General features: G+C 45.6%; 1 protein-coding gene across 3 annotated transcripts in view; it reads right to left on the reverse strand.

The window, feature by feature from the left end:
- PLEKHM2 (pleckstrin homology and RUN domain containing M2) overlaps window positions 1-14,577 on the reverse strand; it is a 285,917-nt gene that overhangs the window by 23,112 nt on the left and 248,228 nt on the right. For all 3 annotated transcript variants that reach the window (XM_086921620.1, XM_086921618.1, XM_086921619.1), the window contains 2 exons: window positions 11,845-12,024; window positions 9,951-10,067 (listed from right to left, as the gene is read on the reverse strand). In XM_086921620.1, coding sequence (XP_086777746.1) covers window positions 9,951-10,067; window positions 11,845-12,024 — 297 coding nt within the window. The remainder of the gene's footprint in view (window positions 1-9,950; window positions 10,068-11,844; window positions 12,025-14,577) is intronic.

Here is a 14,577-nt window from a genome sequence, read left to right on the forward strand (position 1 = left end):
GGCGATGCCGGGCGGGAGGGCGACGCCGAAACCTCTTCAGAGGCCTCTATGGAAGAATCCAGAACATTGCGTCGACACGACATTGAAACAACACGTGTCGTGCCGATTGTGCCTCATCAGACGCTGACTCAGCCTCAAGTGTCGAGTCACAGCCATCCAGCACCGAAACTATGACAAGCTCCCCCTCTGAAGAAGAGGTCGCCGGGGCCGGCAAGGCAATCTTCCGGCGCCGGCTCCGCCTCATCCAGAGCGGGTCCGATTCTGGAGAAAAGAGCGGAGGCAAGCCTCCGGCGCCCGGAGGGCACCGACCCCAACTCCGGACTGGCGGCCGCCTGCCTGGAAGGCTAGGGTGTGCTCAAGTCAGGGCTATGAGCATGGGCAACCACCTACGCAGCACAGGGAGCCCCACGGGGCTATGCAGCGCCGTGGGTTAAAGTAGGGGACCCAGGTAGGCCGCGCCCTAACGACCCCACGTGGAGCGTAGAGGGGGACCCAGCCGGGCCGAACTCTAACACCACATCTCTGACATTCCTGGGAGGCAAGGGCTCAATTGGCGCCGGGGGCGAACCCGCCGGCGAATCCATCAGAGACCCCACAAGAAGCGGAAGTCCCGAGGAAGCCCCAGGAATGGGAGAGGACCTAAGGGCGGCCTGCAAGGCCATAGCATAGGCCTCCATTTAGGCCCGAGTCGCCCCCACACCCGGAAAGGGCAGATAGAGGGGGGCGACCATTAGGAGCGAACGTCCGATAAGTTCCGTGAACCAGAGCCCCTGACAACAGAAGAAGGTGAGGTCGATGACACACAAGCTACAGGTAAGCTCACTGCCACCTTTTGAGCAGCACGCGCCCCCAGCATCTCTATTTTGTATCCCATCATTCTCCTTTAGTTTTTAGGCCTTTTTTGCAGTTGCCTGCCCTTACCCAATCCAGCTGCTAAGATTGGTTGTATTAAACTTAGGTTTGGTGGGCTGAAGATGATGGCGTCTTTCGGGAACTCTGCCACCTGCCTTTTGCAGCCTGGCACCGTGCTTTGTTATCTGTGCGACGTGTGCTGGAGCAGAGAGGCAGGTGTGTCAAGAGCAGAGGAGCAGGCCAGAAAGCCGGCATAGTGCATGTGGCGAGAGCAGTATTGAACACTGCCACCCACCTTTTGCAGCTTAGCACCATGGCTGTAATTGATCCAGCGTGTGGAGCAGCAGATTGGTAAGGCTTGGCCTGATAGCTGCACAGTGAACTCCTGACCGCTTTATTAGCCGTGAGGAGGTGCAAATAGGGAGGCATCGATTTTACTTGAATTCCACTACTGCTCTTTCACATAGTTATTAAGTTTGTATATGATTTTGGAAAGTCGTCCCAAAACAGCTGTATTTACAAACTATCAGCAACACTTTCTATGAAAATGAAAAAAATAAACAAAATCCTAACAGTATGCCTGTAATTTGTCGAGCTCAGCTATTAGATCTACAATATTCTTAACCTTGCAGCAATACCCTGTCACTAAAAGAGAAATTATTGAAGAGATTTCTATGCTGCCTAGTTCCCACGAGGCAATGCAATATAAAATACCTTTGTACTTACACTTAAGGCTTTTAATGTAAAATTATTTCAGTGGAATATGTTATTGAACAAGTAAGTGGAAGGTTTCTTTCAGTTTGAGCCAACACCTTTCTTCCCAGAGTTGTGTAAGATATGTCTTCTGTGATCGGACATATCCTTTTTTTTCTGAAAAATGCATGAGTTGCTTAGCCATTCATAGCTCACAATGATTTTCACTGATCAAAAGTAGCTCTCACTACAAAAAAGGTTAGAGACCCCTGCTCCAAAGCGACCTCCTTGGTCTCCAGAGTGAGTGAGAATACCAAGATTTTGCAAAATTTATCGTGATCCTGGAGAGCTTGCTGAATCTAGTAAATTCCTGAATCAAAAGGGTCTAAGTTGTTGCAAGGGTTTTTGATGTACAAGGTGACAACGTCCATGTGCATAGACGCCAGAACAACACTAGGAAGGACAGGCCTTGATGGGAATGGTGTTGTAGGAGTCTGTCTGCTAGGGGCTTCATCGCAATGGCAAAAAGGATGTGAAAGGAGATGTACTCAGTTCTTTGACACGTAGGCAAGCCATTTGGTTTTACATATAGGAAACCTATTAGCTGTATGAATGTTAAGCCAGGATATTAGCAAAAAAAGTATGGCCATTCAAGCGTATAAAATGCCATGGCAGCATCCATGAAAATCGCAGCTAGGCTGAGGGAGGGTTCAATAGTATGAAGTAACACAAAGATGGTGCAAAGGTTGTGGGATGTGGAATGCTCTTGCACAAAGTCCGACTGGTCCAGTTGTGCTATGAAAGGCAACAGGGGGAACAGTCTAGAGGCGATCAGCTTAGCGAGAATTTAATTGTCCATATTAATCAAGGATAGCAGGTTTATGGACTTGCAAACTTGGGGATCCTTGTTGGGCTTCAAAATAGTAACAATCAATGCCTCTCATAGGAATTGGGGAGCTCGCCCTTTGCAAGAGGCTCTTCATACATAGCAAGGAGGTGTGAAGGCAAGAGGTAGGCATATTCTTTATAAAATGCAGCCGTAAGGCTGTCTACGCCAGGAACCCGGGCATTGACCTAATAACCTGCATGAGTGCCTCCTCTGTGAATGGCTAGTCTAGGAACCTAAGAAAGTGCCTCCAATATCCATTAGAGGCATCCCTCGGCGCTCCACTCTGAGAAAGTTCAAATCAGTTCAAATAAAGATCCATGTAACGTTTTGGAATTCTTATATTGTATTCAACAAATCAAATTTTTCATTTCATAAACATCCTTTCATTTCAAATGTCGAATTCATTGAGCGATGTTTCAATAACACATATCACAGTCCAATGCATTGGGTCTTCGGGCTCTTGGGGACCTTGTTCTAAAAAAGGAACTTCCGAAACGTTGAGGGTATTCGATGTCGATGGTTCTCCTTCTCTAGATGATTCACTTGTAAGGTTAGGTTGCTTCTTAGTGACTTGCTTTCTGTTGGAGGCTGGTCTATTTGACATGTCACTCCCTGAGGAGGAAGTATCAGTATATGAGGTATACGGACGATTTCTACGTCGTTGGGCGTACACATCTGCCCATGTGTACACCTCTCCTAGCTTGTAATCAAGCGTATCACATCTAAATTTTCGAATCTTCCTCTCGTTTATCTCCTGAGTGTGCCTCTCAATTTGATCTTTCACATCTTTTAAAAGAATGTCTAATTCTTCCCCTGTTAACATAGAAGACAATTCTTCTGTAGTATCATCGATTTCTTTTTTTAGTTCATTTAAGATGTCAGAGAGTTCTTCTATGATCAATAGTATGAGATCCAACGAACATTTATTAGGTATAGCATACCATTTGTCTCTAAATTTCTGTGAATTCTTACAAAGAGAAGGTTTCAAAGCGATGCGCAGTCCTCTCGGTATGCGTTGAAGCCTGTGGTATTTAATCAGTGCATGAACGCGTTTCGCGTATAACAAGTAAGCAATAATTCTCTGGCTGATAGTTTTCACATTCCGTTATTTTACTCAGTTACATTTCTCTGTATTAGCGCAAGGCAATAGCTTCCCTATTCTATTTTACAGGATTTTGTTTAACACAGAGAGCAACAAGAAGAACACGTGAGATTCTTATTTTATGTTGTTTTTCCTGCATGCACGCACGTTATGGGAGAGCACTAGATTTGTTTTACGCCGTTACCATGATTGTGTTACTTCATGTGTTTTACGTAGTGTTAACATACAATGCATGAGACTCAGATTCTAAAATCGTCTTGCTTCTAGCTATTGTCCCGGATGAAGGGCAGACAGCCCGAAATGCATTGGACTGTGATATGTGTTATTGAAACATCGCTCAATGAATTTGACATTTGAAATGAAAGGATGTTTATGAAATGAAAAATTTGATTTGTTGAATACAATATAAGAATTCCAAAACGTTACATGGATCTTTATTTGAACTGATTTGAACTTTCTCAGAGTGGAGCGCCGAGGGATGCCTCTAATGGATATTGGAGGCACTTTCTTATGTTAACTAACTGGTCGTCCTTGACAAGAGACGCCACCTGGGCAGCAAACCTCACTAACGTTGACTACTTTCCTCACACTTGTTTGTTGACCTTAATACTGAACTTCGCTGTGCGACAAACCAATCATTTTAGTCTAGGAACCTGCAATGCCCATCTTCCAGCCAAAGTAATTGTACCGAATCCAAGAAGGCATGGTCTGGCAAAACATTTGCCGGAGTAGACCTATACAGTGAGGAGTAAAAAATTCTCCTTGTATCACTATCACCCCAGTTTTGACTTCGTCACCCATCTGCAACTCAGCAATATAATCACTAGCTCAGCGTTTCCTCAGCATGGTGACCAGGGTCTTTCCTGCTCCATCACCCTCTCAGTACCGCCACTCTCGGGCTTCCCTACTTAACCCCTCCCATGCTGGTGACGGATCCGCTCCGTCAACAGCTTCGGTCGCGCTGTGCTGGTGACGGAGCGGTTCCGTCACGGCCCGCTCGGCGTGCCTGCGCGGGGCGGATTCCGCGCCTGCGCTGAAAGGTCCATGGAGCGGGCGGGGCCGTGACGGAACCTGGAGCGGTTCCGGCACGAGCATGGGAGCGCCGCGCGCCCACCCCTTCCCCGCTAGCACTGCGGCGGAATTGCCGCCACAGTGAAGGGGTTAAGTAATGCGTATCCCTCTGCACTGCTTCCTCAAAATCATTAGGTTTGCTCCTTCCACTGGCCTGTGTAGAAGCGACGCAGTCTGGAAAGAAATGGAATACTAGCATGCGAAACTCCGCCTCAAGCCGTGTCAGCTCATCACACAGCACACACAATACACCAGCTTGTTTTGCTATGCACTCCCCCACGTACCAGTCTTGAATGCCTCCCATAAAGTCAAGCAAGAGTCAACTGTACCCACATTGTGCTGGCTGCCCGGATTCCCTCCCTAAACACCTCATCTCTCAGCGCTCCGGCTGGTAGGTGGCACATGAAGGCGCAAGGTTTAAATTCAAGTGGGGAGATTCTAAGTAGCACAGGAGTATTGTCTGACAAAGACCGCGGCAGGTGGCGGATCCCACTAGTCCATGTATCAACTTAACACAATGAGAGCCAATAATCGACCATGTCGCGTAAGTAGGCGCCACGCATGTTCCCTCTGTGCTGCTGCTGTGCCGAGCCGTCCAAAAATCAATGAATGGACAGGGTGCTGTGAGTCACTAGATCTATCTACCAGTGGGTCTAAGATCTCATGAAAGCCCCTACCCCCACAGAATCAGTCCAGGTCCAAGTGTGCCCACAAGTCTCCAAACCTCAGCAAAAAAATAGGGGGTCATCTACATTTGGGCATAAAGATCATCTACATTTGGGCCGTAAATGAATATAAGTCTGAGCGGATGACCCGCAGGGTGCCGGAGAGCATCACATAGCGACCCTGCTTGTCACAGAGGACTTGGCGTGTGCCAGGGCAGGCTCTTCCGAATAAGTATAGCCACCACCCACACAAAATTCGAGCAACATGCTGCTCCCCTATCCATCTTGCATGCAGGCGCATTAGTGAAGAATCGTTAACGTGCAGCTCTCCTAATAGGCAGATATCTGTGCTCTGCTGCTGAAGGTATGCCAAGACAACTAGTGTCTTGCACCCATCATTTAAGCCATGGAAATTCCACGTTATACATGTTAGCGGTGCCAAAGCAAATCTAAAGAGATAAGAGTGCACACAGACATCAAGTAGGACTGCGAGAAACAGTGCAACATTGTTGAAACTGGTTGCAAAAAAAAAAAAAAGGATCCAAATATTCTGATCAGTCTGGATGAAAGCCACCGACCTGTTGAGGCGCAAGTAGGCGGAAACATGTAGACCTGTCTTTAGGAGTGATGTGGGGACACATTCCCTATCCCAACACACATCCACACTTATTTTTAATCTTATCCCTATCTAGGATCCTAATAAGTTATCTATTCCTAGATAAGAGGTAATTTTAGATCTTTTTTCGGATGCGGATCCCAGATAATCTCTGCGTTCAGAGAGACGACCCCCTGGTGGAGGAAAAAGACCCGATGATGACGCTATCAGCTACCAGTATGTCAGTGGCACCGGAGATACCACCAACCGAAAATAACTAATGTGGGTCCCACAGATTTTTCTAAAAAGGGATGCCCCCACGCGACGTACATGATCCCACTGCTCTTAGATTTTTGGGTACATATGTTTGGAAGCAGAGTGGGGTTTCTTATACCTTCTGCTTCTATATCCACTTTTGTGATATTTACAGTCATTTTAAGGCAGTCAGAGCGCCTGCGCTGAAAGGTCCATGGAGCGGGCGGGGCCGTGACGGAACCTGGAGCGGTTCCGGCACGAGCATGGGAGCGCCGCGCGCCCACCCCTTCCCCGCTAGCACTGCGGCGGAATTGCCGCCACAGTGAAGGGGTTAAGTAATGCGTATCCCTCTGCACTGCTTCCTCAAAATCATTAGGTTTGCTCCTTCCACTGGCCTGTGTAGAAGCGACGCAGTCTGGAAAGAAATGGAATACTAGCATGCGAAACTCCGCCTCAAGCCGTGTCAGCTCATCACACAGCACACACAATACACCAGCTTGTTTTGCTATGCACTCCCCCACGTACCAGTCTTGAATGCCTCCCATAAAGTCAAGCAAGAGTCAACTGTACCCACATTGTGCTGGCTGCCCGGATTCCCTCCCTAAACACCTTATCTCTCAGCGCTCCGGCTGGTAGGTGGCACATGAAGGCGCAAGGTTTAAATTCAAGTGGGGAGATTCTAAGTAGCACAGGAGTATTGTCTGACAAAGACCGCGGCAGGTGGCGGATCCCACTAGTCCATGTATCAACTTAACACAATGAGAGCCAATAATCGACCATGTCGCGTAAGTAGGCGCCACGCATGTTCCCTCTGTGCTGCTGCTGTGCCGAGCCGTCCAAAAATCAATGAATGGACAGGGTGCTGTGAGTCACTAGATCTATCTACCAGTGGGTCTAAGATCTCATGAAAGCCCCTACCCCCACAGAATCAGTCCAGGTCCAAGTGTGCCCACAAGTCTCCAAACCTCAGCAAAAAAATAGGGGGTCATCTACATTTGGGCATAAAGGTCATCTACATTTGGGCCGTAAATGAATATAAGTCTGAGCGGATGACCCGCAGGGTGCCGGAGAGCATCACATAGCGACCCTGCTTGTCACAGAGGACTTGGCGTGTGCCAGGGCAGGCTCTTCCGAATAAGTATAGCCACCACCCACACAAAATTCGAGCAACATGCTGCTCCCCTATCCATCTTGCATGCAGGCGCATTAGTGAAGAATCGTTAACGTGCAGCTCTCCTAATAGGCAGATATCTGTGCTCTGCTGCTGAAGGTATGCCAAGACAACTAGTGTCTTGCACCCATCATTTAAGCCATGGAAATTCCACGTTATACATGTTAGCGGTGCCAAAGCAAATCTAAAGAGATAAGAGTGCACACAGACATCAAGTAGGACTGCGAGAAACAGTGCAACATTGTTGAAACTGGTTGCAAAAAAAAAAGGATCCAAATATTCTGATCAGTCTGGATGAAAGCCACCGACCTGTTGAGGCGCAAGTAGGCGGAAACATGTAGACCTGTCTTTAGGAGTGATGTGGGGACACATTCCCTATCCCAACACACATCCACACTTATTTTTAATCTTATCCCTATCTAGGATCCTAATAAGTTATCTATTCCTAGATAAGAGGTAATTTTAGATCTTTTTTCGGATGCGGATCCCAGATAATCTCTGCGTTCAGAGAGACGACCCCCTGGTGGAGGAAAAAGACCCGATGATGACGCTATCAGCTACCAGTATGTCAGTGGCACCGGAGATACCACCAACCGAAAATAACTAATGTGGGTCCCACGGATTTTTCTAAAAAGGGATGCCCCCACGCGACGTACATGATCCCACTGCTCTTAGATTTTTGGGTACATATGTTTGGAAGCAGAGTGGGGTTTCTTATACCTTCTGCTTCTATATCCACTTTTGTGATATTTACAGTCATTTTAAGGCAGTCAGAGTGGCCATACATCCGGAGGATATGGCTTTAGCGGATGAGATGCAATTCACTTTAAGATTTAAAATATGAAGGTGGATCTTAAGGGCCAACCAAGAGTTTATCAGCCTTTTGGTAACAAGTGACTATACATACTCCCCAGTACAAATTATGTTACAGTTCATAAAATAATGTTTGGCCTTTCTATTCTATTGTCTAGGTAATATCAAAATACCCCTTTTTCATATTTAGGGTGTGAACGGCTGTTTCTGCTGGAGAGATGTGATTAACAAAGGAGATCAAAGGCAATTAGTTGTCCCTTTATGGAGGAATCATGGGTGGGTCCAGAAAACAACCTTACTACTGTGAAATATTGTATTGGGACAAAATAAACATATTGTTTGTAAGTCACCAACTCTATATGCTAAATTGATAATAACTAGACATTCTTCTTTCCAAGATAGTTGCTGTAAAATGTATTTATGTATGGGATCAATGGTTGGGACAGTACTATAATCAACTGCTGCCAAAGTGAACAGAATTTGACACATGGATCATTTTTTATAGTCTCTTCCCCTCATGACAACAGTAGAGGAGGAGGCATGGAATGGATTTTTCCTTTGAGTGGAGATAGCACCTAATGGAATGGAAACAAGGATCGCCTTAAACCAGATTATGCCAAATACAGGAAACAGTGCAATACTGTTTCTTCTTGGCAGAAGAGCTGATAAATGTGCTTGCAGAGGTAGATATTTTGGATTACCTATACTGATAGGTCTTAAGCAGTTTGTTTCTCCAGGAACACTCATTTCAGGGAGTCGAACATTTTCAAGCTAAGGCCTGCCAACTTCACACTCAGAAATGCCATGGCATTTTCCTTATACTTACAAATTTGCAATGTCTGCCATGGAACTGATAACCTGGTTCAAGAGCCCCATGCCTCCATTAACAAACTCCATTAAGTCTTGAATTTCATCCCTAGGAAGTCAGTTAAGAATCTCTGCAAGTTTTCAACAGGATCAACATTACTTTCCCTAGTAGTGCAGTGGGAACTGCAGACCGCATTGTCCTTGAATATGGCCTACAAATATTCCTCTTCACAGAATCTATCTTAAAATACTCTTTGTTAAGAGAGTATGTTGAGGACAGGTGCTCCTTTACAGCAGACACTATAGTTTCAGGATCTGTTCTGAGCAGCAAATATTCCTACTCTGGTGGTTTATACATTTTAGAAGGTTGGAGCAGCAACATCGTATCCAGAGCAAAATGGTCTAGGTGGTACTATGTGTTGTAAAGTCTTATTAATTACAGGGACGATATTTTGAGGGGCATCAAATGAGATGCTCAGTTTTGCATTCCCCGCTTCCAGTGACTTCTGAAAACTGATAGTCATCCACTAGTTAAATATTGAATCATGTTATCGTCTTAGGGTATTGTGAGTTGTCGGATCCCCTGGAGGGTATATGGCAACCATTCTCTATGAAGTGTTGATGATTATCTTTTTCTTGCTGGCTCACATGCAGGAAGTTTCGACTTCCCTGTGCCAGAAGAATTCCTATATGCTTGGACTAAAAAACCCATTCCTTCTGGTACAATATGTCACTGAGAGGGCAGAATGAAACGCACCACGATGTCCTTCATTAAAGGCGGTGATAGAATGAGGTATAAAGTATACAAATAATCTTTATTCAGTCAAGTGAGGGAGAATGCATATAAATGCCTTTGGCCTTATTTATTCCAGCTAGTAACAAAGGACATCCATATCTAAGAAGCTTCTTTTTCCAGGTAGTGATCAAATGAGATAAGCGAGAGAATGCCAGGTGTTCTAGTATTATTTTCATGTAGCTTGGTTGTTATGTCACTCTTCAGGCCAGTGCATAATACGCGATTATGAGATGTGACATACCTGGTAGATAGATCTCCACACTGTCCCTAGTGCTGAGAGGAATCGTTCCAGTTCTGCAACACAACTAAAATACAAGATCCAAGGTGGCAAGAAGTGCTTCTGTTCCTGGGAAAAGTCCTGCATACAAAAATAAGAAAGACATACAGTTGGGATCAAAAACATAAAGCAATGCTCCTTTCATTGGAACCGCCACCACTGTGGTATGATAATGATAAGGAGGTTTATGATGTACTGATATCATCAAGATACCTTCATGATCAGCCATGTCTATGAAGGTTCCTTTATCCTTACGAGATTGTCATCAAGAAAACACGTAATTTTAGGGGAGTCTTGCTGAGGTCTTGCTTGTCTATCAAATTATGTACAGGGGTTAGATATGCTAAGGGATTCCATATGAATGAGTTATGTAGAAGCAAATTCGCAGCTTTAACTGTATATAATTGGCACTATAAATGTAGCATATGTCAGGGAGTAAGAGATTCCAGAACCTTGTATTTGTAGAAGACTCACAAAGGAGGTGCAGTGTTTTTTTCTGGAAATTGCCAGAGTTACGTGTTAAGGAGTCTCGGTAGGTTGAGGTATTTGAAGGGAGCAAATGTGGATGAGCTATCTGAAAGGAACTGGTGATGTATATGGGATGTACTCTTCTGGGGTAGTGTATATGTTTAACAATCCTGCAGAGTGGTGTAAGAGTCCGGGCTCCTTGTCCTGTGGGGTAAGGCATGTGGAAGAGACTCTTGCGATGAAGTGCAGGGGTTTCTCATGGGGTGGGAAGTATGTGTAACAGAGGCAGTACATGGTGTGTATTTGAAGTTACTAAAATACATGCAATATTTGTTTGGGGATCTGCTAAGAAGGCTATGGCTGAGCAGGGTGGGCATGTAAGGTTGGGGCAGTTGGTGTAAAGAACTATCAAAAAGCGTAGGAGTACGTCCAAGTCAAGGGTTTATAACATAAGCACATAATAGCCAGAGCCACGCCACATTTTCAGGATGTCTGTACAAGATAAATGTACATATAGTTCATCTAAATGGGAAACAATGTTTTTCCTAAAAATCAGAGATGGTTTTTAACCAAATAGACAATATTTGAACATTTGTGTGTTACAGGATTCTTGCAATTGGGGCAAGAAGTGTATAAAGTTGGAAAATAGGTCCAGTTACACAGTACGCAAGGGGGCCAGTGGTGTGAGCTATTCACCTAAAGATTGGCTATGTGTTGGAAACACTCATAAGCGATGTGTGGAAAGGTTAGTATGAGTGAAAGACTCTTAAAAGGCTCTACATAAGATACCTTCTTAAAGGGGCCATGTTTCTTAAGGGTGCTTACAAATGCACCATGGGCAGACAGGGTAGCGGACACTTGTGAGGGGGTTGTATGTGTAGGAGATTTTCACAATGTCCTTCTAGCATGTCTAACAGTTTCTCTTAAATGAGGCTGGTATGGAAAGTGTTATTTGGGAGACTAAAAAACATGTTCCAAAATGTGTATGAGATTCTTGGAAGGTGGAGTATGTGTGCTGGAAAAAGGGAGGGAATTAGGTAGGGCAGCTACGGAGGGAATCTATGGACGTGGGACTCAAGAAACGGTGGCTGGCATATGTGCGAGTTTCTGCTGGGGCCATGAGCGCATATTGGACTGTCATAAGCACTGACAGAGTGCATGTAAAAAGGCAATGTATGGGGAGGAGAATCTCACATGGAGACTCGATTTATCAGGCTAGGTGGGACACATGTAGCCTTTTTTTATACTAGGCTCAGAGAGATATTACCCAACGTGAGGAGCACTTAGGCTCTTGGAATCAAGCGGAATTCACGGACAAAGAATTACATGGTAAGAGAACAGAAAGTTCATGTCCCCAGGAAGCAACCTACACATCACAGCCACCACTCACCACAATGCAATATTCCTTCCCCGGCTCAGTGGACACAGATTCCACGTCTGGCAGCTCAACTTTGCCCAACGAGCGGAAAAAGAATGTTTGGCAATCCTCGTGGCACGTGAAGACTTTGTCATCGGTCACAACAAGGCAGCAGGGGATGCATGGGATGGGCACCACGCCCGGCGGAATGACCTGCAGGTAGGCAGAAGGTAGATGCCAGCATTACAGGAGGAAACTGCCCTATTATGCACAAAGATAAACCAGATAAACACCAAAACGCCTTGTGCATGTCTATTACGATTACAGCTGGGGGAGAATGGAGGTCAAAAATCAGGAACACTGACGGAGCCAAATTTGTGGATGTGGTAAATCTACCATTCTGAAGTACCAATTGGATTGTCTGCTTGACAAGAGACTTATAAAGAGAGAGTTCTGCTTTTCACCTTGATTAGCAGATCAGACCTACATAGCGCCAAGCCACTTTTCTTTTAAATAATACATGGTTCTGGAAGGAAAAAGCAGAAGAAAGGATCACTTTTCAGAGTCATAACGATCTGCTATTACCTTTGCAGGACAGTCAGGAGACTAGTAATGAGCTACTAGCAGAGAAGGACCCATCTTCATGGGACAAATAATGCTACAATAGCATCCTGGTCCACAGGACCATTCAAATCGCTGCATTCTAGGTAGAATTGTATGCTTCCAGAGATGAGGGTCAACTTCAAGTGGACTTTTGAAAATACCAGAGTTTGGCAGAGCTGTGAAAGCCCTAACAGACCGAAGTGGAAAATATATGCAACAGACTGTCTGGTCTGTCTTTAGGCAAATTAAACACTTAAGAAAAGATGTTAACTTATTTTGTGTGAACTAATTGCCTCCTTCCCCCCAAAAAAGTGATGCTCAACCAAGATCACACTCCTTTCTCCTCCAACTTGCCGTGTGGGACCCGAAACTAACAGATCACAAAGTATGTTTTCCAGTTAACATTCAACTTTAAACACATTTTTAATGCTTGACCATTTTCTAATGAACTACGAATAATGCAAACTACAAAATTTAGAGTAATGCTTACACGGATTAGGCTTAAGATATGAGGACAGCAAAAAATGTAGCAACTATTCCCAAAAAAGGAGTCCTATGTCGAACTTTGCTTAATCAAGCTAGTCTACCATGGAGTACTTAAGAGTCTCATGTGAGAAGTTAGCCTGGCATATGATGTCCACTAGTTCTAGTGACACCTTGCACCAGTCTAATCGACCTTTATTGATGGTGGTTGTAAAGTCAACCTTATAGAAAGCTATCCTAGTGGTAGCATGAACCAGCAGTCTTCAGGCTAAGACTTCAGTAGGCGAGTTAAGCAAGTTGTTTTACCATATATAATCCCTTGAATACCAAATGAAAGGACACCACACAAGCTATATATCAAATATATATGTATTTAATCTAAACACGACCTCTCTGCACTCTTTATGAGGTCAAAATACAATACAAGACACACAGTGGTATAAGTACCACGTGAGAGTTAGAAAGCAGGCCTGGGGCCTGTGGAATCGCTGGGGCTACACTAAACAACCAAAGGTTAGGAAGTAGGAGGCCCACGTGAGACGCGTGCATTGCCTAAACACAGACGCGGGTTACCATTGACTAAGCAAAGTAAATTCAAGATGGCTCTTCAGGGGACTCACTAGCCAACGGCACGGAACCCGGAAGACGCGTCGAGCTCAAATGCAGAGGCGGGGCCTGGGCTTTGGTGCAAATGGTGCTCGGGGCTGGGGCTTCTCGTACCCCAATGCACAGCCTACTGAGGCTTCAGGAAAGGAGTGCAGGTAGCAAAATGCAGGATGTCCAAGATGTCCGGTCCCACGTTTCTCGTGTCCGCCACGGGTCTCAGCTTTGCTGTGGATGTGGGTCGGGGTCAGAGAAGTCAGGAAGTCCAGTTCTTGAGTCGCAGAGCCTTCGGGTTCCGAAGGGAGCCTTGAAACTGCAGATCGGCGAAGTTGCTGTTGGTGCCTCTTTGCACAGAGTGGTCACTCCTTGACCACAAGGGAGATGTCTTCCTTCTTCCAGTCAGAATGGAATGTCGAAAGACCAAGATATGTCTTTCAAAGATTCGTCCAGGATAATCTAAAGTCCTGGGGACACAGCTCCTATACTTATACTAAGGATGGGGCTGGATTACCTGACTAGGTCCCTCCTATGGGTGGACCTGAGAAGGGGGTGGTTACACCCCTTTCCCTTTGTCCAGATTCGCGCTAGAGCTGGGGCTGGAGTGCCCCAGCAACTGGTTTGAACCGGGCTATGCATGGAGCACCTTGTGTGCCCCAGGCAGTGTCTAGATGCATTCACTGAATGCAGAGCTCCCTGCCCCAATACACAAAACCCCTGTCTGGGGAGGTGCCAGCACCTCCCCGGACAGGAAACCTATTGTCCAGGCCTCCCCTGCCGGAGTTTCGTCCAGCAACAGGAGGGCAGACTTGTGTCTGTGGCAGCAGCATCCATTTTGTGATGCTGAGGCTCTGTTTAACTTTAACCGGGTAAAGCAGTAACTTACATGTCTCTTCCCTCTAGAGGGGTGGAATGCTACCCCGCCACCAGAATTGGCGGGGAGGGGGTAGTATTCCAAAGTGTTTGTCACATTACACAACATGTTTTGATAAAGCGGCCAAACCAAAGCTAGCATTAACCGCGAGGATTATAATGGACTTAAGAGTATATGGTATGGCTACATCATAGAACAGTTAGAAG

Source organism: Lissotriton vulgaris, chromosome 5, assembly GCF_964263255.1.
Source record: "Lissotriton vulgaris chromosome 5, aLisVul1.2, whole genome shotgun sequence".
NCBI lineage: Eukaryota > Metazoa > Chordata > Amphibia > Caudata > Salamandridae > Lissotriton > Lissotriton vulgaris.